Raw genomic sequence first — 26,324 nt, 5'->3', positions numbered from 1 at the left:
CGACGTTTTCCCCGTCTTCATTCAGCATAAGGCAATTCATAGCTCTGTGGTTTTATTCTGAAATGCATAATCGGAAGTATGTGAGCGCTTCTCCTGATACGCACTAGCTCGGTTAGGCTAACAGTGAGCTAATTACGTCAAGGTTGTCCGTCCCTTCGACTCCATCTCAATGACGTAAAACGGTGAGTTGAAGTCATTCGTTTGCTTGACGTCGTCTTTGTATCTTTCCGCTAAATTCATTTGAGTTGTCTTGAAGCCTTTTGTGATCTTTGAAACATTGTGAACACGATCGAGCCATCGTTCACGTACAACGTTTTCTCCTTCCCGAGCGCTGATTCGTCACAATTATTTTGCTGCTCACGATATTATTTACGCGCATACTGATACTGTCAGTCGTGATTGCAATACGCCTCATCGTTTAAGCGACACATTGCGTCCTGATATATAACATAATACATCTTGCAAACTCGAATGAGCAACGAACGTTTTTTCTTGGACATCCGCTGATTCGTCACAATTTAAATCACGATTTGTTTGTCACGTAATGCACTTTTTTCACCCTCATTTTGCCCATTTATAAAATTTCTACCGTCAAATAAAAAATAATTTAATGTAAGAGTTGCTTAAGTAACTGACTTGCTTGTTTATTGGTTTTAAATTTACCCCTGCTCGTCCGACTTTGATAAATGTCCTGAGACCATTAAAAAAAATAAGATGAAGCTTTGAGTAGATTAACAAATGCTTTTTTAAATTTTGTCCACGCTTCCTGTACGTCATCGGCTCAGTTACTATGAATACAAGTGTCACTGTGTGAGTGTCCATCTGAATTCCAGCATTTGGGGAAAGACAAAAAAAAAAGCATTCCAGCGTCTGATATTGTATGTTTTGTTCTTCCTGTCTGCCAGCCAATCAGAGCTCACCTGGATCAGCGTTCCGAGTCGGAAGCGTCACCACGACTTGTGAGACATTTGGCTCACTGCAGCAACTAGCGCCCATTTGCCGAGAGGGGAATGCGCATTTAGCTTCCGGCATCTTCCAGTAACGTTGCGGATGGCGCGACACAGCAAGCTGCAGAAGCAGGTCCTGGCGCTGTACCGACAGTTCCTGCGGGCCGCGCGAGACAAGCCGGGCTTCTTGCCCCGCATCCGAGACGAGTTCCGGGAGAACGCCGGCATCCAGAAGACGGATGTGATGCACATCGAGTATTTGTACCGTCGAGCTCAGCGGCAGCTGGAGCAGCTCAAGGACGTCAACACCAAACAGCTGGGAACCTTTGCCAAAAGCAAAGAGCGGAGCTGACCGCTCGCCTTCTGCAAAGACAAATACCGACCGACCGACCGTCACGCGTCATTTCATGACATTAACACAGCAAGATGTCACGTGACACCCCAAAACTTATTTGAATTTTGTGTTCCTCTTTTCTGGCCCAAATACATCAACATATCAAAACCAGATCTGTGTGTCTGATGTTTGAAACTGCAACATGGGAAAGCACAGGGATGGACTGCCGTCCGCACGAGTGCCCCACTCATACAGCTTTTTTTGCCACTTTTAGCTGCAAAGAAATTCTGATGACTGCAATTGGCTGATTAAGTTAAGAAACCAGTTAAAATAACTTATCTTTTGGTTCTTGCAATTACAAAGCTATGAATTACAAGCAGAATATTTGACTGTTTTATCATACAGTAATTGTCATGTGATGTCATTATCCACACCGCTAGAGTGTCGCGGAGGGTGCTTTAGTCTATCCCAGCTGACTACGGGCGAAAGGCGCACTACACCCTGAACTGGTCGCCAGCCAGTCACAGGGCAGACATAGACACCGTCACTGAGTGGGAACTGAACCCACGCTGCCCGCACACAACTCAGGCGAGTGTACCACTACACCATAAGTGACTACAGTAATTGTGGGTGGGGTTAATGCCCCCGAAGACCTTCACTAAAGATTAAGTCCACATTTAAGTACCCTTGAGGCATTTTTAATAGCATTTTCAGCACATATGCTTTAAGGTCTTTAAACAGACTTTTAAAATAATACTAACACATTCCAAAATAATATATTGAGAGAGAGCAAGAAGATCAAATGTATGATACAATGTTACACTTGATGGATCCCTCTATGCGTATTGAGCTGGCCATTCCGTCCAGGGGTGGAACGTTACGGCCCAGCCAAACGCCCATTTTAAGGGCAGGTGGGGGTCGGGGACAATTCTTAAAAAAAGGGCTCGATTAAACAAGGCCGGAGGTGGATTTTAGTCCAGTCCACGAATCGGCCTTCGGTTGTGGGATGTGGTTGTGAGCTGGCCAAAAGTTCACTTCAACCTCCTCGGCGAATTGGACAAATGACAAAAATTACCTCAGAACTCGTCAAAAGCCCCACTACCTACTGTGCTTACTCAGTTGCATTGGGCACGTTTGTGGAGAAGAAGAAAGACGAAGAAGGAGACATCAACCCACTTGAAATAAGGTTTTGAATAATACATTAGCCAGCTAATGATGTTCATAAACCTCTGCCATTAGCATATCTCCCGCGGTGGCGTCACCTTTTTTTTTTCCGTAACAAGGTCAAGGCTGGAAGACCAAGGCGGGGTGGAGGACTGACCGGCAAAAAAAGGGTCAAGTGCTCAGCTCTGGCGTATACAGTAAACATTAACAAATGCCAAATGCTGTCTCTTCGAAATGAAAGTGAACTGAACTTCTCGCAGTGTGCATCACGTGGCCAAGATTTACACAAACGTACAAAAAACGTTTTCTGAAGAAATTGACATGAAACCATTTTCAACAAATACTGGGCTGAGATTGAAATACTTCCTGTTTTCACTTTTCTTCTTCATGTTTATTTGGTGTCAAACTAACAATTGTGTTCTAGCATCTCGAGGTGGTAGAACAAACCAGTTCTAAAGTGGGAAAAACTGCAACTACAAGCCTGGAGCCTGCGATGGAGGAACGTTTACTGTCTTGTAACTTGTCCTTACGTGTTTGTTGAACTTTACAACGCAGTATAAATTTCCAGTACACAACACGATCATGTTGAAACTGCATCCAAAGCTTTCCCCGGACTGGCCGTCTTGTTGCAAGTTGCAGCACTTAATTCCAACGATCACAATCGTTATCAGGCTCCTTCAGAGCTTTGCTGATCAGTTGATCATTTGGAGCAGAGAGAGAAGAAAAACAAGCGGGAAAGGGACATCTAGGATTCAGAGTGTGAAAAAAAACGAACATGCATCATTTTGGAACGTGGAAGGAAACCGGAGTACCCGTTGTGGAACACGTCAAGGACGCTGAGCAGTACTCCGTGAAAATCCTCATCTTGCCAGTGTGACGCTGCGACCGCTGGATGGCGGCGGCGGTTTAAATCGCAGCCAATGAGCACAAAGAAGAAGACAACGAGGAGGAAGAAGGCGATAGGAGGAGGACAGCAAACAAAATCAATTGCCATCGTCGTGATTCGTGTAGGTTTTGGGTTTTTTTTGGCGAAAGTGTCTCATTTGTTTTTGTCACTTTGTTGTTGAATATGTCGACGGCCGAAGCACAAATGAGCAACTTGGATTTATTTCAACAGGTAAGCAGGAAGTTGACATTTGCACGGACGATGACGTCTTCCTAAACCGAGCGTCAAACGTTCCCTCTGACGTCACAACGAAAAACGCCGCATCAGTCATGTTTTGCTCATTCTCGGTCCGACGCTCGAACTCGTCACTGCCCACTTGATTTCATCTCAAACAACACGAAAAAATAGAATCTGATATTTAATTTGTTTCCCTATTCGTGAAGGTTGCATTTTATCTCTTCGACAATCGGCTTGATTGGATTCTAAATCAGAGCTCTACAAGCAGAAAGGTTGATGGCTTTGCACTAGAAAAAAAATGTCCGGAGAGCAACTGTTGGACAGTGGACAGGCAAAGTCAAAACAACCTTAAGGGGCGTGGCCTACTCACTGGTCCAACTTTGGCGTCAGCATTTGCTCCTTGCGAGTGTTGTCTTTTTGTGTTCGTGTGCTCCGTAAATAAATACCATGAAGTGCGACAGTGGTTGTCCTCTCCCAGATGTCAGGGCGGCCCAAACGGCTCAGTTAACACACACTCAAGTAACTCAAAATTTCGCTGGCAACACAAAGCAAAGCGAAAAATCAAAACTTGAGTTTTTATTTTATTTAGTTTTTGGTGGCGTCTCGTGCAGGTGGCGCTGCTGAGGTGGCTGAACTCGGACAGCCCGGAGGAGCGCGGCCTGCTGGCGGCGGCCACCGGCGTCCGCGTCGCTAACGAGCTGCTAGGCCGCCTCACGGGGCGGCCGAGGGTGGACGCCTACAAGGTACGGCCGCCGATGAGCGATGAGGTCATCGCAGACTTACTGTGACCACAAATGACTCACTCACAAAAGTCAATAAATGAAAGCGAAAAGTGAAAGGTGAGTGTTTTGTTGGCCCACCGCTGCTCTCCCGACTTCAAAATGTCTTTTTTTGGTCAGAAGATTATTGTATGATTCGTTTTTCCTCATATTTTGCCATAATTCCTATGAAATCATGCCTTTATTTCTCATGATTATCCAGCGACCCTAGTGAGGAGAAGCGGTATAGATAATGGATGGATGCAACTTGCATACTTTGCAAAAAAAAATGTCTTGTGTTGACATTTTTCCCTAGTAAAATAAAAGTTGTCATCTTGGATTTCAGAGGTTTTGTCTCCCCGTAGTAAAAGTTAAGCTTTTGCTTTTAACTTTGCGACCTAATGCCTGCAAAATGATTTCTTTTTTTTCCTCGCATTTTAATTTTCTCAGAAATTACAAACCTTTTCCATGTCGAATAAACTTTAATGCTGTTTCATTTTGGGCTTAATATATATTTAGATGTAATGCATTATTAGCAAATAATATAGTCTTTTTTTTCTCTCCAGTTTCGAATGGTGTAATGTTTGACCTTTTATTCCCGTGAACCCTGGGCAGCTATATTAATCACAAATTTCAAATTTTTCTCTTTGCAATATGACGATCACCTATAATTAGATTTTTTTTCTCATAAAAGTTTGACCTAATTCTTGGAAACTCTTTTTGCAACTACAGAAATACAACTTGGTCTTGTTTTTTGATGAACACTTAGGCCTATTATGCTTGTTTTTTTTTTTTTCATTGGTGGACAACGTAGGGCAACATGGAGAGCCAATTATTTTGGAGGCTCGCTCTAAAATGTAAAAAAATCTCTGACTTTGAATTATCACTCGTCGTGTGTATGGCGTTAGATTTCTGCCACAATTACATGAGCGGAATGTCAAATACCTTCTACAAAAATGAGTTTCGCGTGTATGTGATGTCAAATGCCGCGTACAAAAGCATGTTTTGTGCGTACAAAAATGTGTTTCCTGTGTACAAGACCTGCACAAAATAGGTTTTATGCTTACGGCTTTTCTCCTCTATGTGTACAAAACGCTGATTTATGCTTGCGATGCAGGCGCAATAACTGCCACAATTTTAACCAATCAGGAGTCAGACACTAGGGCTTGTGTCCTGAGGGTCTTATACACGCAAAACACATTTTTGTATGCACAAAACATGCTTTTGTACGCAGCATTTGACATTACGATTACGTAATTGTGGCAGAAACCTAACGCTATGCGTGTGCGGGTTCAAAGTTGCTCAAGTGTCAAAAAAGCTGCTAAATGTGTTGCTCGGTGCTTTGTGATGTGGGTGAAATTGATGCTTAGGCAATCTGGAAAAGTGCTCAAGTTTCAGATCACAAGAATTTCTTTTGGCGTGCGTGTGTGTGTGCGTGTGCAGAGGGAGTGCATCCTGAGCGTGGCTCAGTTTGTTCGTGAGAACCCTCGGGCCTCTACAGCGGCGGTGAACGCCCACGTCGAGAAATGCGTGGCGCTCTTCGCCGCGCGTGTTGCAGCTCTGGACGCCGCGCCGCTTTTCTGATCTGATGCTTTTGCTAATCATCTGCCTGCTTTTGTTTTGCTTGTCTCCGAGGATGTTTTGACAAATGGTGTGAATAGCCGATGCAACCAATCAATAAAAAGAGAAACAAGAAACCAGATTGGCTTGAGTTTTGTCTATTGACGACGCTTGCGACTCGCGCGTTCACGATGCAGTCGCCAGTTAGTAAGAGAGCAGTCCGGTCCTTGAAGTTTATTACTAGTCAGTGCCCTGCTCTCCGGCTGCTATCTTGTTACTCTTTCCAGCCTCAACTTTCCGGCCTTATTCATATATATTATTTTTTTTGTCGCTTGCCCGTTTTGCGAGGTTCAGTACATGCAAGAGGGTCGGCCTTTGTTAAACGATCCCTTTTTCAAAATTTGTCACCCCCCGACCCCCGCCCTAGAATTGGGCGTACGGATCGTTCCGCCCCCGGGATGGACTGCCCAGCTCCTATTTTATATACATTTTAAATGAATAATTCGATTAATCGGTGATCGAAATGTTTTTCTTCCAAATAACAATCCAAATCGGTGGAGCCCAAGTTGTGAGATCCCCAACGTCTGCATTCTGATGAATATTGCGTTGGCCGAATAACAATTAAGCAGGCACGGCTCACCAGTTTTCAAGCCTAAGCTCACGTTGACGTCCGTGTCAATGGACAGCGCTGAAAATGTTCTTCCACCAACGCCGCGTTCACCAGAAAAATGTTTTCAGACTCGTGCGGACGCGTTGGCCATCTTCTGACTCGCTTGTTTTCTTTTTCAACGTCAGTGCAGTGAATCTGAAATGAAACTTACCACGTGTGCTTTAACGGCAGACCTTCAGCACAACTCTGAGGGTCGTTGCACCCAAATCAAGTGGCCGTTGCTCGAGGAATTAAAACCGATGTCTACATGCCCGCCCACTTTTGAAAGGAACAAAAATCAATTGCCAAACGAGCAATCCTAATTCAAACTTTTCAATACTCTGTTCCACGTTTGCAGTGGCTTAAGTGTGGAATGCACCGACAACATCAACAGACGCTTAATCTGGCACATGGTTGGCGTCAAGGTTTTTTTTTTTTCACCTGGCGAGGAAAGTTCTGGTCGGGTTCTGCGTTTCAGTGTTACCAACAGAGCTCCCCGGGGGTAGCGTTCCTTCTTTCCAACAATGTTCCAAACGGTTGATTTGGCCGAATGTTCCATTTTGTTTTGGGTATTTCTCTCTTTGATTGTATTTTTTTTTATGTCCCAATAGTGAAGGACGTGACCGCATAGCACCATTGATATACAAAGCTAATCATAGCGTAATATCAGAGTAGAGTTGAAGTTGGTTTGTGGTGGACATCCGTGGAAACTGTCGTAGCCTCATTTACTGTGATCAGAAGAGCTGTGAGTCATTCAAGGGATTTTATTTAATTTCTTGACTAATTCAAAGTTTGAATTGGGTAACATTGAGGGTTAGCTTGGACGCTTGTTAGCCATTAGCTTGCCAAATTGTCGGTGAATCCTGATCACAGGCCAGTCATCGTCGTCATTGCCTTGGGTACGTTTGCGTCACTCATGTTGCGATCGCTGCGCTGACGGCAGGCTGCTGTACGTTTCCGTCCAGTGGGTGACGTAGTTCTCTCTCAGGTTGTAGCTGGAGAGACAGCTAGCATGTTAGTGACTGCGAAGACAAAGTAGACGGGAAGTAAACTGAAAGTGAACAGAGACCCGACGGACGACTTGCTCATCTTGTGGTTGATGGCCAGGAAGGGACGATGGTTTTTGCTGAAGGCGGGCCACGGGACCGGAACCTTACTGTCTCCTTGACTGGGATCGCTGGACATCAGGGTGACACAAAAACATGTGGACATGAAGACACCCGGATGGAAAGACACCAGGATGCAAAAACTCAAGGAAATGACATCCAGACCCCCTGAAAGATGTCCCATCAGTTTCTTCCATTCTGTCAACATCTCCGGGGACTTCTAATACTGTACCCGGTCTTGGCGAAGTTGGTCCAGTATGCGATCATGTTTTGGGACAGGTCGCGGTGTCGCGGGAAGTAGACGAGCGGCGTCGCAAAAGGCTTGCCAAAGACGTACTGCAAATCCTCACTATGCTCCGCCTCGACCCAGCTGGGGAAGCCTGGGATACGCGTCTTCATGTTGAACAGGTAAGAGAATGTCCGCCCGCCACTGAGGAAGAAAACAGGTGCAAGGCTAAACTGGGCAAACTAGCCTCCACTACGGCTAAAGCAAGACAAAGCCAAAGCTCCTTTAGATAAGACCTGCTGTGGTTGGCGTGGAGTTGGAGAGCGATCTGGGTCGGCACCAAAAACAGGAAGTCGGTCTCTATGTCGGCCACCGTCTTCTTCACCACCGAAGGATCCGGTGCGGAGCCCCAGTGGGCGGAGTACACGCTGAAGGCCGAGCCCACGGCCGCTGTAACGTTTTCTTTGGTCAGGCCCATCAGGAGACCCCTCACGTCCTCCCTGACGAGGACAGCGAAGGTTTCGCTTAAGTCTGACAGCTGACGTGACCTCTTGACTGAGGTCAAGTGTGATTATCAGGTGTCACATCACATGATATCTGATGTGGCATCAGATCTGACACGAGTTGTGACGTAGTCTAATTTTGAATGTGACTTCAGGGGTCACTGGTGTTACATCACATGTGGTATCAGGTGTGATGTGTTGTCAGATGTGACACCACATCATGGAAAGGCATCTAGTGTGACATTTGGTCTAATTTAGCTGTGTAGTCAGTCAAGTTGTCACAATCTCATTTGGTGCAACTTAGGATGCGACATCAGTGTGACTTCAAATATGAGATCTGGTGTGACATCAACTGCGATGAGGTCAACTTTAGATGTGATCCTCACACGGTGGTGTTTGCCTTCTTCTGGTTGATGGAGGGCACATCGACGCCCGCAAAGATGTGCCCGTCCATGGAGTTGACGCCAGCCATGTAGTCAACGTCGGCGGCGTTGTGAAAAAGACGAGCGGGCTCGTCGGGGAGAAAATCGCCATCAACTACGGGGGCGTGTTCCAGGAGGTCCATGACCACGCCTTCAAAGACAGCAGAAGTGCGCAGCTTTCAAGTTTTGTGGCATGTGGGCAACGCCCCCTCACCACAGGCCACACCCATCCCCGTCCTCACCTTTTCCCAACATTTGCAGGATGTCAATTTTTCCCGCCATGGTGAGGCCCACTGGGTCCGTCATCTTAAGACACCTCAACATCAGGTCCTCGTCGCTACGGTAACAGCCAACCTTACGGGCGATCTGCGCCAAACAGGAAGTGTGACGGGAAGATGTAAGCCAGCAGAAAGTGTGACAAGAGCAAGCGATGCATTCAGTACCTTTTTGGTGAGTGCCATGGGTTCCCTCTGCAAGGCCCAGGGACTCAAGGCCACGCCACACTGAGTGATGGCCCGCCGAAACAATCCTTTACTGTACGGCGACAACATCTACACCACACACCACCACGGTCAATTAGCAAGGTGGCTAATGTTCGCATCGGTCTTTTCTCGGCCAAATAAAATTTGTGAACGCTTTAGCGAAGCGACCTGGAAGCTGACGCTGGCGGCTCCTGCCGACTGTCCAAATATGGTGACGTTGTCGGGGTTTCCTCCAAACGCCGCAATGTTCCTTCGCACCCAAGAGATGGCGGCATGCTGGTCCCACAGGCCGTAGTTCCCTGTGGGGCGGCATGGCTTATTGGTAGAATGGTCGGTAGGTCGATCCTTTGAGTACCCGAGGTAGAAAAGTGCTATACAAGTGACGGTGGGCCATTTACAATTTACCCTGCAGTGGACACGTGTACAGTTTGCGCCACTCGCTGGTCATTTGGCAAAAATCTATCTTAACAAAATCAAATATTTAAAATCAACAAAAATGTCTTCCGCTGGCAGTTTTTGTGTAACAGCGTTTCACTTTCCTTTTAAAAATCTTATCAAAAAAATTTGAATCCAGGTTTCCTATGTGCATGTGAAATATTTGAGGCGGTTTACTCACCTGGCATGCGAGCGTCTCCGCTGCTGAGGAAGCCCAAAGTTCCCACGCGGTAGTTGGCCGACACCACAATGACCTTCCCCCGCTCGGCCATTTCCTTGCCGTCGTACAGCGAGTCTCCCAGGATGGCCAAGTCGTTGGACGCCCCCAGCAGGAAGGCCCCCCCGAAAAGGTACACCATGACGGGCAGGTTGGACGACACTGACGCGCACACGCAGGACCATTGACTCGGGTCATCGACTGTCACGTGGGTGTGCTGAGATGTCACTACCTGTGGGACCGTGCGTGTGCGTGCGTGTGTGTCTGTGTGTCGTCCTCAGCATGGGAAATCAGTGTGACATCAAAAATGAGATCTGGTGTGACATCTGTCACGACTTCAGAGGTGAGACGTGACCTGATGTGATACCGGATGCAAGCGTGTGTGACATGCAATGTGAGATCTGGCGCGTTTTCAGAAATAGCATCAGGTGTCATACCAGTTGTGACATGATCTGGTGTGAGATCAGATGCAGGTTGCCACGTACGTTTGCGTCCTTGAGGCACAAAAATGTTGAGGTAGAGACAATCCAGGCTGCCCCGAGTTTCGGTCTGCAACAGCGTCACCTGCAGGCAGCGCTCTGCGTACTTGGTGGCCTTCAGCACCCCTGCGCACACAAACGGTGTGACATCACATTTCAAGGACTGGTCGTCACTCAATGCGGACAATACACGTGTGGACCAACATGGACAGGAGTGGAGAGTTGTCCAAGTGTTAGCCTTTAGCCACTGCGTGTGTTAATTTGAGCAGCTGGACATCAGTTGCGGCTGCTGTAGGAATGTGCTTGTTACAAGACCATTTGTGTTAAAAAAAAAAAAACTAAACATGATTAATCACAATCTATCCATTTTGGAACGTGGATGCCTATAACTCAGAGTAGCGGGTAACCTCAGTCAGTCAACATCAGTCTGGTGTCAAATTTGAGCAAAATATATTAGCCACAAAGTCACTGTTCTGCTTTGCAAGTTGCTTGTTTCCCTCCACTTTTTGGTCACATACCGCTGTTTTTAGTGAAACCAGTTCATGTTGTACTTTTTTTTTCCTGGTGAAAAAAGCGTCTTGACTCCTTGTTTTGGCACATTTGGGCTTTATATCATCATTGACCACAAACCTCAAGCTCTGGAAAGATCTGTAACTTACCGTCCCATCCTGGATGAGGTTTCGGTTTCTCCCACAGTCCGGGTTTGTCGGCGAAGGGGATCCCCTTGAACACGTCGACGGACGTGAATAGTCCGGTGCCTTTGTTGGTGCCCTGGACCTGACCGGCCTCCGTTTGCACCACGCCCAGCTACACACACGCACGCACGTCGTGGCATTGTGAACATGAGCTCAGAAACAGGTTCCAGGTTTCCAAGTGATACCAAACCTTTGCAGATGAGACCAACGTGATCGAGATGCTCATCAGCACCAGCCGCAGCGTCCTCGTCCTCATCCTCATCTTCATCTTCGTCTTCTCACGCGTCAACTCAATGGCTGCCTTTTATAGCCGGGCCACGGGAACCTCTGCTTGTACATCACAGCAGCAAGCCATGTGCACGCACCACAGGTGGGAGTGAGTCACATGTGTGCAAGTCACAAGTAAGTAACCTTCAATACAATCCAACTTTATTTCTCTAGCGCATTTCACAACAGCTGGAGCTGTAACAAAGCTCTAACATATGGTGTCATAGAAATTGGTGGGAATTAGAACACAAATTAAAAGACATAAACAATAGATAGTCTGACGTTGAGTTGAAAGCTAAAGAATAAAAATGTCTTCAAACGAGTTTTAAATGTGGACAGAGAGGGGGCGGGGTTTGACTAACATGCAAGGAAAGTCATTCCATAGGGAAGGACTGGCAACTGAAAATGTTTGATGCCCCCTGTGGCTCCTCTTAGTCCTTAGCGTTTGGTCCGCAGACCTGAGGCAGTGGGCCCTTTGAAGACGAACAGAAGTATCTTAAAACGAACTCTAAAGTGCACTGGGCGCTAGTGAAGAGAGGCCAAGATTGGAGTTATGTGATCCGTCCATTTTACACCAGTTGGAGGCGCTTGAGGGAGGACTGGCTGTCTCCAAAGTAAAGTGCATTGCTGTAACAAAGGCATGGATTACTGTTTCTGAGTGCTGCTGGGAAAGAAAGGGCTTCACCTTAGCCAGCTGCCTAAGATGAAAGAAGCTGGATCAAACAACAGCACTGATTTTGCGATCTAATTTTAAATCACTGTCCAGTTCAAAACCCAAGTGTGAGACAGTTGGCTTGAGATAAGATGCCAGGGGACCGAGGTCAGAGGTCAACAGCGTTGAAAGTATAAGGGCCACTGGGCCCAAACACCATTACTTCTGTGTTCTTTTCGTTGAAATTCAAGAAATTAAGTGACATCCAGATTTTGATTTCCTCAAGACAGGACAAAGGTGCGAGAGGGGTCGGAAATGTCTCTCAAAAGAGCAAAAACATCACTTGGTTGACAATATTTAAGACACAAGTCGTCACTCTTGCGCGCTACCTGGCTTTGGACCAGCGTCCAAAATAGTACAACTTTCAAAAATTAAAGCAGATTTTGTTTTTTACGTTGCATTCATGGTCACTGTGAAGGCCGCTCCGAGACTGTATACAACCAATAAGCATTTTCTACGGAGTTGCCCGCCCCACCCCCAAAGAAGAAACATTTTTTTTGTTGTTGTTAAACACACACACTTGGTCCATTGCCTTGCAAAAAGAAATAATTCACAAAATGTTTAATCCGTCATCTGCAACCATCCTCCCCTCAGAGAGCATTTGGAGGATTGATTAATGAGGAAACTTTGTATTGGTGATCATGTGACATGGCACAAGGTGGTGAGAACAAAAAAAAAGTCACGAGAACGAGCACAGGTGCTCGCTGACTTTTTATCTCCATGTGCTAACAAACTTTGGTCAATCATTACATACATGCACAGAGTTCCAGTGAATGCATGCCAATATTGTTATCTCTAGCAGACAAATAAAATGCTTCATGAAACGAAACGCAACGATCTTGAATTGTCATTTCATCCCTCCGAAGTTGAAGGCTTTTGTATTTCAAGACGTCACGGTGACATCTGACCTCAATTATCAAGAGCAGAAAGAGGCTTTAACTTTGGAAAATAGGTCATCAACCTTGGGCATCACGTAGCAAAGAAAATGTGATTTTTGAAAAAAAAAATTTAAAGTGGAAACAAAAGCTTCAACTTGTCACATAATGTCAAAAGGAACGATTTTAAATTTGTGAGCGTTGACATTCTTCTTTCAAGGTTAAAAAAAACACACACTCAGACTAACTGTAAAATAGTCATCTCAAAATATGAAAATGTGCAACTTTGAAGGAGTAAGAACATCTGAGATGATTGTTGTCCAGTTAAGCAACAAAAAGTTTCATTTTTGTTTCACTTTCACTGAAAAATCGTTTCGTTTCTCTATCGTTTTTCTTTTTTTTTTTGTTACATAGTGTTAACTTTTCTATACTTATTTTTCCTGTGCCGTGAACGCCTCTCCAGGCTTTGATTGACAGGCGCAGGTGTCAGGTTTCCCAAGGTAGGCGGGACTTTTTGTGCTCAACATGGCGGCGTCCTCGTCTGCTCAACGCGTCTGAAGGTAACAACTAAGAACTTTGAAAACTTTTTACGTTTACGTCAAAGAGCTCGTATTGATGTCATCGCGAATCGAACTTTGAGCCCGTTCGCTCCTCGAAAGCCATTTTGGCGAAGTATTTTTTGTGGTAGGGTGACAGCTGTTAGCATGTTAGCTCGGCTCAAGGCTAATCGAGCGTGCGTGCCTGCGTGCGTGATGCGCACGTGACTGGGTAAAGGTAGCTGCCTCGTGACGTCACAAAGTGGCAAAAATGACTATATGGGTTGCCATTGTGACACGTGACCACTTAAATCTCAATGTGTATTGGTTGGTACTGCTATTGCGTCATTCAAACTGTTTTTTGGGGGCATTTATTTGTTTGAATCTTTTTATTTTATTTTTTTTCATTAACTGCCTGCGTGTCCTTGTTTATATATGTATGCCTTTTAAAATTTTTTTTTTTGTCTGCACAGGATGTCCAAGGAGCAGATGAGCATCGGTGAGCTCCTGCTCTTATTGGACAGTTCGGACCTGCAGGAGGCCGAGCAAGGCCGAGCAGCAATCAGCCACCAGCTAAGTTCAGGTGTGTTCCTCATCAGAGTTCCCGCCCTCTTGTGTAAATGCGTGTGTTTGTATGTATGTATGTATGTATGGATGGATGTACGTAAGTATGTATGTATGTGTATGTGTGCGTGTGCTGCATGTGGCTGTTGGCCTGATTGTTGACTCCAATGTGTCCTGGTAGACAGAGGAGGTGCCGTGCTCTGCAGTCTAGTGGATTTCTACTTTAACACTTCTTCTTGTGCCTTGGCGCTGACGTTGCTCTCCTCCATCAGAGAACCGCTACACAAGGTCTCTCACACGCACGCACATGCACACCCCCACTCACTCACACACACACTCTCACACACACACACACACACACACTTTTATGGAGCTCTTTTCATTTATTTTTTTTAGAAGGGCATCACATGAGAAAGACGAGTGTGTGTTTTAGTATGTGTTTATATGTGCAGGCGCTTCTGGATAAACTGAATGAGGCGGTGTCCAGGCCAGCAAGCCGATTGGCTGCTGTCACTCTGCTGGGTCACATGATCAGCCGACAACCGCCATGGATTCATCACATCAGCCGATCACCTCTGTTCAGCTCGCTACTTCGCTGCTTCAAGGTGACGCACACACATACACACGCGAGCGCACACACTCACACACACACAGGAGGCGAACACTCTTCTGACTGGACTCCCTCAAAAGAGCGTAAAAAACTTGCAGCTCGAATTCTGGCCTGAACAAAGAGTTCCGCACATATGACTCCAGTCCCTCCACTGCTCCCAGTCAGCTGCCAACAGAAGTGAAGGCATTCTCGCCTGCGTGATAGCTTAATAGTCCAGATTAACAACTATCGGTACACTTTTTCGCTCAGTATTGAACTCATTTAAAGCTTTTTTTAAAAAAAAAAAAAGCTTTAGAATTTTTTCCTTGTACCGTACATTGTTAAAGTCATTTCAGTAACTTCATTTTTTATTTCTGCTTTCTGTTTTTAAATCTATTCCATTGTTTCATCTTTGTGCTTTCCCAAGCTACTTTTGTTGTACTTTTGATCATGTTGCGTTACCTTGTGCATGAAATCTACGTCAGAAATAAAGCTGCCATGCCTTGCCTTGTCTTTAGAGTGACGGCGACGTGATGGTGCTGGTCCCTGGAGTGCTGATGTTAGTGACGCTATTACCCATGATCCCTCAGACCGCCGAGCAACACATCTACGACTTCTTTGATGTCTTTGGACGTCTGGCGTCATGGAGCCTCAAAAATCCTGGTGATGCGCACGCATGAGCGTACATTAACGATGCACAGAGACACGTATACGCACACCTCACATACCACTAAATGCTCCTCACACAAATGCATACACACACACACGTCGGCGGTGGTAAAATGTTACGCGAAGGCACTATATGCTAGCGGCTGGTTGAGCATACAGACACACGAAACAACGCGACTCAGCAGTTTGCATGTTAGCATGACTTAGTGTGAGTGACTTTTACACAAGACTCATCTTTGTATTGTAAAAGTGGCGTGCACTCCGCAGGCCACGCCCCCATGTGCCACCTTGTCCACCTTCATGCCGGAGTGTACGCGTTGTTCCACCGCTTGTACGGAATGTTCCCGTGTAACTTCCTGTCCTACCTGCGCCTCCACTACAGCATGAAGGAAAACCTGGACACCTTCCACCACGTGGTCAAGGTACGAGACGCCGCCAGCTATGGTGTGTGCGTGCGTTTAACAGGAGTTCAGCTTCTATGCGTTTCATGTGAGTTTGGCGTGACTTTGGCATATAAGTTCAATATGTCCAATGTGGTTGTGTCAGCCGATGTTGAATCAAGTGCGCGTTCATCCTGAGCTGGTGAGCGGGACTCAGGATTCCGAAGTGGATCCATCCAGGTCAGTCAGTGAGTCCCCAAAGTCATCCTGTGGTGTGTGACTTTTATTTTGAAATGTAAACGTTTGTGGCGCCAGGTGGCGACGCTACGAAGTCCACGACATCATCATGGAGTGCTCTCGAGTCTCCTTGGACCCTCTGGAGTCCTCCTGCGATGACCACACGCTAGACACGCCTCCGCTCACCCACCTTGACCTGACCTGCCGCCACGGCAGTGAGTTACTTAGACAATACAATCCATCATTTTCTATATATATGCCACTTTCTGTCTCTAACTCGCTGTTATTTAATCAGCGTGCAGCAGTGAGGATTCCACGTGGATGCACACTTCATGCCTCTCAGGAAGCGTGCTCAACATCGACCACCTGGATGTACCAGTATGTGTGTGTGTGTGCGCGTGTGCGTTTGTGTGTGTGCGTGTGTGAGTCATTTGGCGACGTCCCCTAATTTCTATCAGATGTCTGTTGTCACACTTGCTGAGCTTGATGTTGTCGCGTGTCCAGCTCGATGTTACATGGAGCCCCTCCTCTCGATGTGGTTTGTCGACCCCGCCACCAGAAATGGTGGCTGTAAGCCCCGTCCACCCCCTGAGTAGAAACAACTCGCTTTCAGGTGACACGTGTGTGCACATAGCATGTATATGTGTGCTTGTCTACATCGTGTTTGTGTGTGTGCGTGTGTGTGTATACAGGTGTCAAAAATATCTCGCCAGCCGTGACCGCGTCCGCAGGCAACAGCCCAGATGACATACGGCGTGCTGATGGCTCGCAGGTGACTTGAGTGCTCTTTGCTCTTCTACTCCATTAGAGGGTTTTATTTAAAAAGAGCAGTGGGAAGAGCCTCTGTCGCTGCCCACAGGTGAGGCAGCAGCCAATCAGGAAGGAGGTAGTGGAGCCAGCGCAAAATGATGTCATCACCGTTGAAGGTAATAGCAGACTCCGCCCTAAAGCCACGCTCATGCCCTTTGATTGGATGCTTTTGTCTCCAGCAGACATGGCCTGCCCACCGCAGCCTTGCTCCTCGTCCTCCTTTTCCCCGCTGCCTTCCCTCCTCACCTCCACGCCCGCTCATCACCAAATCCCGCCCATTTCTGACTCAGCCCCGTCTCCTCATTGCCCCGGCTTGTCACGCATCGCCACCGGCCCCGCCCCCTCCTACGACTTTCTGTTTGAGCGTGCGCTTCCCCACGCCGCTATGTTGTTTGTGAAGAGCAAGACGCAGGTAACTGACCTCGATTCCCCCTCCCACATCGATGGCCGACTCGACGTCAGTGCCACTTTGCCCCTGCAGGAGGCGCAGCGCAAGGTGGCGGCGCAGCAACAAATGGCTGCGTGCGAAAAACATGACATTGACAAGGAGGAAGAAGAAGATGTGGAGGAATCACTGACCGAGGCATCTCCACTGCGTTTGTTGGACCGCATCATCACCCATGGACACGGCACGCACTCGAGCATTAGCGTTAGCAGGAGGTGAGTTTGCTGGTTGGCGTATGGTATCGGCATATCCGGTGTGAGCGTCTGGCTGTGAGCCGTGGCCAACAGCAGCTCGTGCATTAGAGTGCCTGTTGAAATGCAGTCGGCGTGCGTTTTACTGTTCTTCTGTTTTTCAGTAAACGGTTGGAAAAGTGCATGTGTGGCCGTCCTTTCGCATTGCAGAAGGCATTAGCAAACGCATAATGTAAAATGCCGTCGGAAAGGATTGGTATGAAACAGGGATGTGCTGATTGTCAAGTTGTCACCGTCTGATATCTTCATAGTATTGAGGCCACGGTTTGATATTGATTAAAAAAAAATGCCTTGGTGTGGAAAATGAAATGCCAGCATATTAAGAATAAACACACTTTGTGTAATTGAAGACAAAATACTTAATGTTCAAAGTAAAATCCACCCATGTTTGTACGTCGGCGGGGGCGGCCATTTTGCCACCTGCTGTCGACTGAAAATGATATCACGGTTGCTCAGGACTCAGATAACTACCCCCCCCCCTCCCCGAAATAAATCAGCTTCAGAGAAAAGCTGAGCCATAAATGGTATTTTCAGTCAACAGAAAGTGACAAAATGGCCGCTCGCTAAAATGTCTAAAAACGGCAGCTTAAGTCATATTCCACAATCAGGATTATCAGCATTTTTCTTTTCATCAACGATGACGATGATGAAAATATTTCGTTAACGCCCGTTTTTTTTCCCATGACGAGCTAAACGTGGCTCTTACATGACGAAAACATGACGTAACGTAAATTAATCTTCGTTGATGAGACGAGACTGGACGAAATTGTTAGCGCGTGGTCCGTCAGACGACGTATTATGACATCCCTTCTTATTCTACATGTAATCTGTCGTTCAAAAATTTCGATGCTGGTGCAACCTATCTATATAACTTTGTTTACCAACCTGCGCTTTTTAAAATAAATTGAAAATGATCAGAACAAACAATTATTTAGCAGCTTCTTATGTTCTGCATCCAAAACTGCGTTTGACGCTCCTTCAGCTTTACAACTAACGTTGTAGGAACAATGTCGGCTAATGCTAACACAATGTAAAACTCTGTTGATGAGCGCACGAAAATTAACATTAGAACTCATGGGAGCAAGTTACCTTCAAAAAAACTAATATTGATCTACAAACGTTGTAGTAACGCGATCATTCCGCAATACTCACAGGCAGACTGTTTATTCTTCTTGGCGTTGACCGAAAAGACGTTCCTCAAGATCAATTGTGACTTTGTTGTTGTTCTATCTTAATGCACCACACCATCTCTTAGAGGGCAAAGAGTGCACATCAGAGGCTGGGCGATGTTTCCCTTGTCCGACATTGGCCGAGTTTGAAACCTCTGAATCACCTCTCGGACATTAAATTAAAAAGTCACTTTTGCGCCCAGCACACAACACGCTGCTTTATACGCTCAATTACATTTTATTTTATTTCTTTTTTTGGCAGGTCTTCGTCATCCGGAAAGTCGTTGGATCGCAGCCCTTGTGGAGGTAAAAATCAGAGCATGAAAAGCAAAGGTACTCCAATAACTCACTAACTTGACACAAAAAGTTTTCATTTGGTCCTCTCGCAAACCTCCCCGTTGGCTGCGAGGTTCGACCTCCTTAACTTAATGTAAACAATCTTCAAGAATCAATTGTAAACGTTTAAACAGGTCAACATTGCACACTGTTATGCATTTATCCTAAGTAAACAAACCTTTAAAACTTACAAATAAAAATACTCATGACAAAACGCTCTTCTCTCATGTATAAACGGTGCAAAACTTTGAAGTCTAAATATTGCACACTTGGAAAAGGATAGCTGCCTTTTCACAGTAGATCATCTGGATCAAGTACTAATATGATAATGATAATTCTTCTCTTACCGGCTTTTTAAAAAGTCCTTACTTACTCAAACTATCCTGAATTGCACACATTTTAGGAACAGGAACAAAATAAATGCTTCTGCATGACATGTAATAGTGCAAAATTTTACTTTTGGGGGCTAGAAAAAGCAGCATATTCACCATTGCACGATCACAAGTTATAATGTTGCCATTAGTGCTGAAAAGATGCTCGTCAACGGAGCTTGTCACTGGTATGGTATTGTCACTAATACTTACGGCGATAGTTTTCCGACTCAAACTTTTTTCATAACGCGAATGCTACTCTTAGCGATGTTAGCTTAACACGTAAATGACCGCTAGTCGTTGCCTCCCCTTGATCTGTTTATTTCGGGGGGGACCATATAAAATTGCCTTGCGAATAGATAATTGCCTTGGGTCAAACCTCGATGTCAATTAGATTTTGATTTATCGTGCAGTCCTACTTGGGCAGTTATGCTTTGTAGCTAACAATGTGCTGTATAGTGAAAAACGCAAAACAAAAAAACAAGGCGTGATAAAGCAAAAAATCAACTCTTTGTCTGGATTTTGGAGAATGACGTGTGATTGATTGAAAATAAGGAAGTACAGATGAGAACAAACTTTTTCTTGCCTTGTGCTTTGTTGCCACCTAGTGGAGTAGGAAGTACTGCATCACAACGCCTTCCCCTGTCAAAACCCTTCTCCTGAATTTGAAATTGAAATCAACCAAGACTAACATGGCACCGGCAAGCAAGACTAACCCTGCCTTGTGTCTGTGTGTATTGTGCGTGTGTGTCAGGCTGCACGCAGGCGGAGGATGCGGAGGCGCTGCGGCAAGGCCTGCAGCTGGCACAGGCCCAGCTGCAGTACGAGCGCTTCAAACGGCAGCAGCATGCCATCAGGAACCGACGCCTCCTACGCCGCGTCGTCAGCGCCGCCGCGCTGGAGGAGCAGAGCGTTGCCATGGTAACGTACACCCCCGAGGCAAAGCATTGGGACTTCCTAGAAGACTGCCCTGCAGCCTCGTCGGGGGGAAAAAAAAATCTCCGCATATTTGGAGCTGTATCCAAATGAAATTCCAATACACCAAACCTGTCAAGAAGCGTAAATCTATGGATGACTCGTCTGTAAAAACATATAAATAAACTGCATCATATTAAAAGCGACTGGGCTCAAAGTTTGGGGGAAGAAGTTGCGTGTTAAAATCCGAAAAATATGCCTTTTGGGTTTTAACTCTGGAACCTCAAGCAGTCCACTCAAATGCCAAATACATGTGAGTGTCACATGACCAAAGTCAGAAAACAGGTGAGCCTTGATTGGTTGATAGCTTAGCGCAAAACCACTGAGATGTTGTTTTTAGTTGTCCGCAAGTGGCAAAATGGCCGCTCCCCTGAGACAGACTCAATAAAGCGGCAGCCTTGTTCATCTCCTGCAAAGGCATTATTCTTCAGGAGAAACCGCATTTTGTCACTTGACTCGTCTTTTCACGGCGTGCATATGGGAAGATTTGGAATTCAAATGGAAAAATGTTCAGTCAGCCACGCATACCGATCAATAAGAGCAAAACGCCCACAAGAGGGCACAACAATTAGCAGTGGCGGCCATCTAGTACCCAATGCATTGAAATCAATAATAAATACCCAGTGTGCAAGAAAGGCCTTTGTCAACAGCTGCATTGTTCATCTGCTATTGAGATGTGGGAGTCCTAAATGGTTGCAAGTGCGGCTTTAATAAACATTTTGACATTTTAAAAGAAAAACGCTTAATTTGCTACCATACTGTAGCTAGTAAAGTGAACTCGTAAATTGAAGATATTTGTCTACAGTGTGGCCTGTAACTTTAAATGTTTTGATCCTACCTTTCATCTCTATTTCTATCAATAAGATTCATTTATATATATATATATATATATATATATATATATAGCAATTATGTATCAAGTTAAAACTGTGCTGACAATTTTTTTCCTTTTTCATTAAAAAAAAAATACGATAATCATTCAATGTTCGGTTAGTTGTAATTCTCTTTACTAAATGGAGAAAACAAGTTTAAGGTTATTTGAAGAAAAAAAAAATTCTGATTGGAGATGCCGTAGCGTGATGCCACCGCATTTGCATTTTTATTGCTATCAGCCAATCAGAATGACCGCAGTTTCCCAAAGTCACTCAAATCAAATCCGAAAAACACAATGAAGACTTATTTTTTGGCTGCCTTAGTGTATTTTGAATAGCGTCTATGTTTTGTGTTTTGTTTGATGACACCTTGACAATGATCGATATCTGTCGTGCTAGGAAAAAAAAAATGCTGACCGCGGTTCAAAAGCAACGTTACGTTTCTTGTGAAACAAGAAATTGCGATTGTGAGAATGGCTTAAGTAAATGTCTTGCCTCTCCTGTCCAAATGATGCCGTTAAATGTTTGTCGTGACCCCAATTCGAGATTCAGTAACTGCAAAATATAAGAGGAACTCCTTTTATTACTGCCTCAATGTAATATATGACTGTGCCGCGTTACTTTTGTCACACTGGTGTCGGTGCTCGGCCATCCTTAATTTGCGTCTGCGCCTGTGCTCTGCAGCGCGCTCAGCTGGCGATGCAGGACGAGGAGACGAGGGCGCTGACGAGCAGCCTGGATGCCGAGCGGCAGCGCTCGGCTCAAGCGCAGCACGACGCGTGTACGCGCGCCCGTCAGCTTCAGGCGCACGTGCAGCAACTCCTGCAGCAGCAGCAAGAAGACAACGCGCAACACCTCGCGCTGCAGGTAATGCACGCACGGGAGACTTCCCGCGATTGGCTGCGTGGCGCCCTGCTGACTTCTGATTGGCTGTTGCAGTGCGAGCTTCAGGCGTGTCAGAGCAGAATGAGGGATTTGGAGGCGGAGCTACAGAAGGCCAATCACAGGGCTTCGGTTGCCGATCGCCGGTTGAGCCAGCTGTCACTCAAGGTGAGTCGGCCGGGCAGAGGTGTCCGTCAAATGCACGCCGTGACAACGAGCACATCGGCGACAATTTTGTCTCGTTTCAGTTGAGGAGCAGCGACAAGTTGCGCCAACAGATCTTCCTGCTCAACCAGCACTTGATTGTGCTCACAGAAACCAACAAAACTCTGATGTGCCGACTGGATGCGGAGCAACCACGCAGTGCCACCGTCAGTACCCTACACTCATTGCCCGCGCACACACACACACACACGCACACACACACATGAGGGGGGTCGCTCTCACGCATGCACAATGTTGGCAAGCATCGTACTTTGTGCGGCGAGCCTCGGCACGAAAAATACAAAATGTGCCGATCCAGGAAGACAAATTGGTACGAAACACACACACATGCACACACTGATGCTGTGAACAGACGCATGCAACACATACATGCTCATTTAGCGTTAAAGCAGACAATGTCAATTGAATTATTTGCTTCAAATAGTTGCTGACTTTGTTCATCTTGGTGACTGTCGATGTGTTCTAATTAGGAACGTATCATTTTGAGTTTTGCCTTTAAAAGAAAAAAAAGTGCCTAGTTTTCAAAGTAATATTGTATCATGATAAAGATATCTGGCATATATATAAAGATAAGGAATTTCGACCATATTACCAAGCGCTACACGCACACGCCACCACGTAAGGGCTGAGCAAGTATAGGAAGAAAATTGGATTGCAAGTTTTCTGATTTCGATTTTATTTTCAATTTTCTTCACTATGTGCGTTGACATTTACAAACATGACAGAAAATTAAAAACAATCAAGCTATTATTGTAATCATGCAAAGACACCAAAGAGGTTTTGTTTGGGGGGGCCAGTCCTTTCTCAAGTTTTTAAAAACTACTTTCTCTCAACAATCATTTTGCAGTCATGTGTAATAGTGTAGATAATTATTGTCCTTTAGCAAAGCTAAATGGATCAAAATATATCATTTGGAGACCTATTATTGTGTCGGTCGCAAAACTCCGGTGCGAATATTTGTGATGAGATGAATAAATGTTTAAGATACGTTTGACATTGAACCTCTTCGTCATGATGACGTCATCCATTTCCCGTCCGAGAGCGTCGGCCAATGTAGCCGTCGTCTTATTTTCTATCTCGATACGTATTGATTGCAATACAACATTTCTGTTCATAGATGCTGGCTCTCCACACTAACGCGGTTCGAGTCAGACTTCTGTTAAAAGTTGAGCACGCTTAGCACCTCCACGTTCGCCTCCTTGTTTAAAACGTTACTTGTTGGTGGGGTCGTTTATTTGTCATCATGGAGGAGATGATTCGCACTGTTGCTGCTACAGTGCGCGGACTTGCAAAGAGTGCAAATAAAGTCCATAGTGTTGCGGCACAAGATAGCTTGGCGCCGAACATTTAAACAGCGGCGAAAGAAATCACTTCCGGGACTACGGGCGACAGTGCAACCCTCTTTTTTTGTCTTTTTTTTTTTTTAATCAGTCCTGCGCTGGTTAGTGTGACCTGCTTTGTGAATGTGGGGCTTAAACCGCAGCTTTGATGATCTCGAAATCGCATTCCCTGATATTGCGATTTTGGTCCCAAAACGATCACTCATTCAGCCCTGCTGCACGTCACAAAATCACGCTAAACTCGCATGCAGGACACTCTCGCACGCTCACCCTGCTTTCTCTCAGAAAACGCTCTCCACGACAGGGGTCTCTCTCTTTCTCGCACACGCGCACATCCTGTTCAGTCATGTGAGCGCACATTAGCGGTCACCATAGCAAGGTGTGGACTCACTTTTGTTTTCCAGGAAGCATCCATGCTGGGCGGCATCGCCCACCGAGAGTTCCAGCGTGCCAAGGAGGCGCAGCAAGAGCACAGGCAGAAACTGGACGCGGCCAATCACAGAGCGGCCGAGCTGGACAGGCAACTGGCCAACAAGGAGGCGCTCGTAGAACAACACAAGCAACTGCTGGATGACCACAAGAGGCGCAGCAGGTCTGTGGACGTGCTCGAGAAATTCAGGAAAATTATATGAGCTTACATTTTCAATTTGATCAATTCGTCTTGGAGAAATCAGTGAAAAAAATACCAATAAAAAAAAAAAACGCCCTGTAAATATAATATATAACTCAAACTATAACTATAACTCTTTTTTTTTTTTTCCCCACCAAGGCCATTTGGGGCTACGCCAACCACCCTTCAAATCCATGCCAGGCTTCCTCCTGACACTTCAAACTTTTAGCGTAGCTAAATGTCCGAAATGTTACCAGTCGGGTTCGTGTGTGCATTCTCGCCCTCATCCGCTTCAGCCTGTGTTAGTGGAGAATCGATTGATTTTGTGGAGGTGATCTCATGACGTCCCGTTTTATGTCAATAAATCCAAACGATTGTGCAGAACGCTTTTCTACTTTCACAGGTCGGAGTGGACAAGATTTGCATTTTGACATCGACAACATAACTGACATTTGGAGCAATATGACCTCGCATGTGACGTAGACGCTGAAAACGGGGAAAAAAATAAAAAGCCCAGCTTCAAAAGGGGGCCTGCCAATTTGTCATAAATCTCATCACAAAAAAAAAAATCTTAAATGCCTACAGTCTTTTAGGGGGGGGGGCATTTTAGTACTGATGTCATTTTGACCGATTTTAGAAGTTCCAAGGTTAACATCAAGCAAGCGTCCCTTTAAGGAGGACTGCATGTGCATGTGCATGTGTGTATCTCTGTTTGTCCGTCTGTTTCACACGCACTGTCTGTGTGTCAGGGGTGAGTTGTCGGCTTGCGAGGCCCAATGTGCAGCGCTGCGGAAGACAGTCCAGACTCTGCAGAGGGAAATGCTTCACCTCTACAGCGCCGTGGATGCACTGAGCAGGTCCCGTACGCACACACACACACGCACACGCACACACACACACACACACGATGATGTCATCACGCGAACATGTCATCTTTGAGTGACGTCACCATGGGACTCGCGTGAACATGACGTCCTCGGCGGCATAGCTTGATGACATCACAGAAAGTAAAGCATTCATCAAGTTATGAATAATCGCATCCTCATGAAGCCGTTTCATCCGCGACGTTGCAGCAGGTGGCCACATAACGTGATATCATCATCTTTTTGCCGACAGACCCGCCGCTAACGAGCCGGATGGCCAGCTGTTCTCTTCCTCTGGCGTGGGCGTCGTCAATGGCGATGGCACGTCCCGCCTGTCTAGTCCCCCTCTCCTTTTCCCCGTCGCCACCTCGTCGTCAGGCCCCATCGAGTCTCCTCTGGCGATTGGCTCATTCCTGGAGCAGCGAGCGTGGCAGCTATTCAGACCACCCAATCACAGTCCCGAGGAGGCGGAGCAGCAGGAGAACGAGGATGACCCGGATGATGACGACGAAGAGCTGAAAGAAGATGAGCAGGTCCAGACAGGAAGTCCGGATGAGGACGCCGCCCTTCTGTCAGAAAGTCCCCGGATGGGGGACTGCCTGTCGGCTCAGTCCCCCGGCGGCGCCCCTGGCCTTTCGCTGGCCGTCCACCAGAGACGGCGCGAGCTAAGCATCATGGACTACGATGATGATGTGACGCCGCAGATGTGACGGTGGCCATTTTGATTATTGAACACAAGACAATAAAGGGATTATATTCCAAGCTGACTTTTTGGGTTTAATTTCATTTCACATTATGATGAACACACCGCTTTCATTTATTTCAGTGTCCAAAATTTATTATTTGGCATGCTCCCATTCTGATTACAGTGTACAAGGTTATTTTAGTTAACGAAAACTAACGAAATAACGAACTCTAATTGAAAAGAATATTTTGATTAACGATATCAAGTAAAAATGAAAACGCATTTCCAAAAAATAAAAAATAGTTCATCTTTATAAAACTAAATGTATAAAAGAACGTTTTTCCTTTTTGGCAATTAATTAAAATAAAATATCCCAAACGGCTGGTTCATTATTAAATGTATTTATTTTGATATTCCTACACGGCCGTTAGCCGGAAAAAGGGAAAGTCGTGTGGGAGTTCTTCGTCCTGGTGATGTTTGTCGCACAGAACAACGTCATCTAGCTGCAGCCAATTAAAAAGAGTTAGCAGCACAACATCGGGCACAGTGTCTCTGGATTGG

General features: G+C 45.9%; 4 protein-coding genes and 1 long non-coding RNA gene across 7 annotated transcripts; 3 read left to right on the top strand and 2 right to left on the bottom strand.

Moving 5' to 3' along the window:
• The first annotated feature begins 39 nt into the window (after positions 1-39).
• sdhaf1 (succinate dehydrogenase complex assembly factor 1) lies at positions 40-1,454 on the top strand. Its single transcript, XM_088283410.1, has 2 exons — positions 40-182; positions 906-1,454. Exon 2 carries the CDS (start codon positions 1,051-1,053, stop codon positions 1,297-1,299), a length of 249 nt encoding a protein of 82 aa, XP_088139536.1. The 5' UTR covers positions 40-182; positions 906-1,050; the 3' UTR covers positions 1,300-1,454.
• A 1,237-nt stretch (positions 1,455-2,691) lies between these two features.
• Positions 2,692-3,534, bottom strand: LOC148343593 (uncharacterized). Its single transcript, XR_015845095.1, has 2 exons — positions 3,258-3,534; positions 2,692-3,133 (listed from the first exon to the last, which is right to left on the bottom strand). It is a non-coding gene; the product is annotated as an uncharacterized LOC148343593 (long non-coding RNA).
• LOC148343592 (uncharacterized) lies at positions 3,363-6,026 on the top strand. Its single transcript, XM_088305068.1, has 3 exons — positions 3,363-3,562; positions 4,180-4,311; positions 5,770-6,026. Exons 1-3 carry the CDS (start codon positions 3,515-3,517, stop codon positions 5,908-5,910), a joined length of 321 nt encoding a protein of 106 aa, XP_088161194.1. The 5' UTR covers positions 3,363-3,514; the 3' UTR covers positions 5,911-6,026.
• A 1,258-nt stretch (positions 6,027-7,284) lies between these two features.
• Positions 7,285-11,451, bottom strand: LOC148343591 (bile salt-activated lipase-like). The gene is made up of 12 exons (XM_088283173.1): positions 11,291-11,451; positions 11,065-11,212; positions 10,412-10,531; positions 9,891-10,088; positions 9,443-9,573; positions 9,236-9,343; positions 9,035-9,158; positions 8,757-8,943; positions 8,164-8,367; positions 7,874-8,071; positions 7,605-7,712; positions 7,285-7,530 (listed from the first exon to the last, which is right to left on the bottom strand). Exons 1-12 carry the CDS (start codon positions 11,366-11,368, stop codon positions 7,446-7,448), a joined length of 1,689 nt encoding a protein of 562 aa, XP_088139299.1. The 5' UTR covers positions 11,369-11,451; the 3' UTR covers positions 7,285-7,445.
• Positions 11,452-13,401: 1,950 nt separating this feature from the next.
• LOC148343590 (hamartin-like) lies at positions 13,402-25,845 on the top strand. Of its 3 annotated transcripts, none has more exons than XM_088282969.1 (22): positions 13,402-13,514; positions 13,964-14,073; positions 14,236-14,342; positions 14,507-14,659; positions 15,162-15,306; positions 15,580-15,734; positions 15,859-15,932; positions 16,008-16,144; positions 16,225-16,307; positions 16,434-16,542; positions 16,622-16,701; positions 16,789-16,855; positions 16,922-17,151; positions 17,221-17,399; positions 18,867-18,937; positions 20,066-20,232; positions 21,843-22,025; positions 22,098-22,208; positions 22,289-22,411; positions 24,010-24,197; positions 24,965-25,072; positions 25,332-25,845. In XM_088282969.1, the coding sequence occupies exons 2-22, from the start codon at positions 13,965-13,967 to the stop codon at positions 25,786-25,788; spliced, it is 3,036 nt and encodes a 1,011-aa protein (XP_088139095.1). In that variant the 5' UTR covers positions 13,402-13,514; position 13,964; the 3' UTR covers positions 25,789-25,845. The 3 variants fall into 3 exon arrangements, with proteins under 3 accessions (XP_088139095.1, XP_088139176.1, XP_088139007.1); XM_088283050.1 differs by having other exon boundaries at positions 16,919-17,151; positions 18,867-18,910; XM_088282881.1 differs by having other exon boundaries at positions 16,919-17,151.
• Positions 25,846-26,324: the final 479 nt, after the last annotated feature.

This window comes from Idiotropiscis lumnitzeri, chromosome 1 (genome assembly GCF_059441095.1).
Source record: "Idiotropiscis lumnitzeri isolate Australia: NSW breed Sydney's pygmy pipehorse chromosome 1, RoL_Ilum_1.0, whole genome shotgun sequence".
NCBI classification, from domain to species: domain Eukaryota; kingdom Metazoa; phylum Chordata; class Actinopteri; order Syngnathiformes; family Syngnathidae; genus Idiotropiscis; species Idiotropiscis lumnitzeri.
This window is presented reverse-complemented; position numbering and strand designations above follow the sequence as displayed.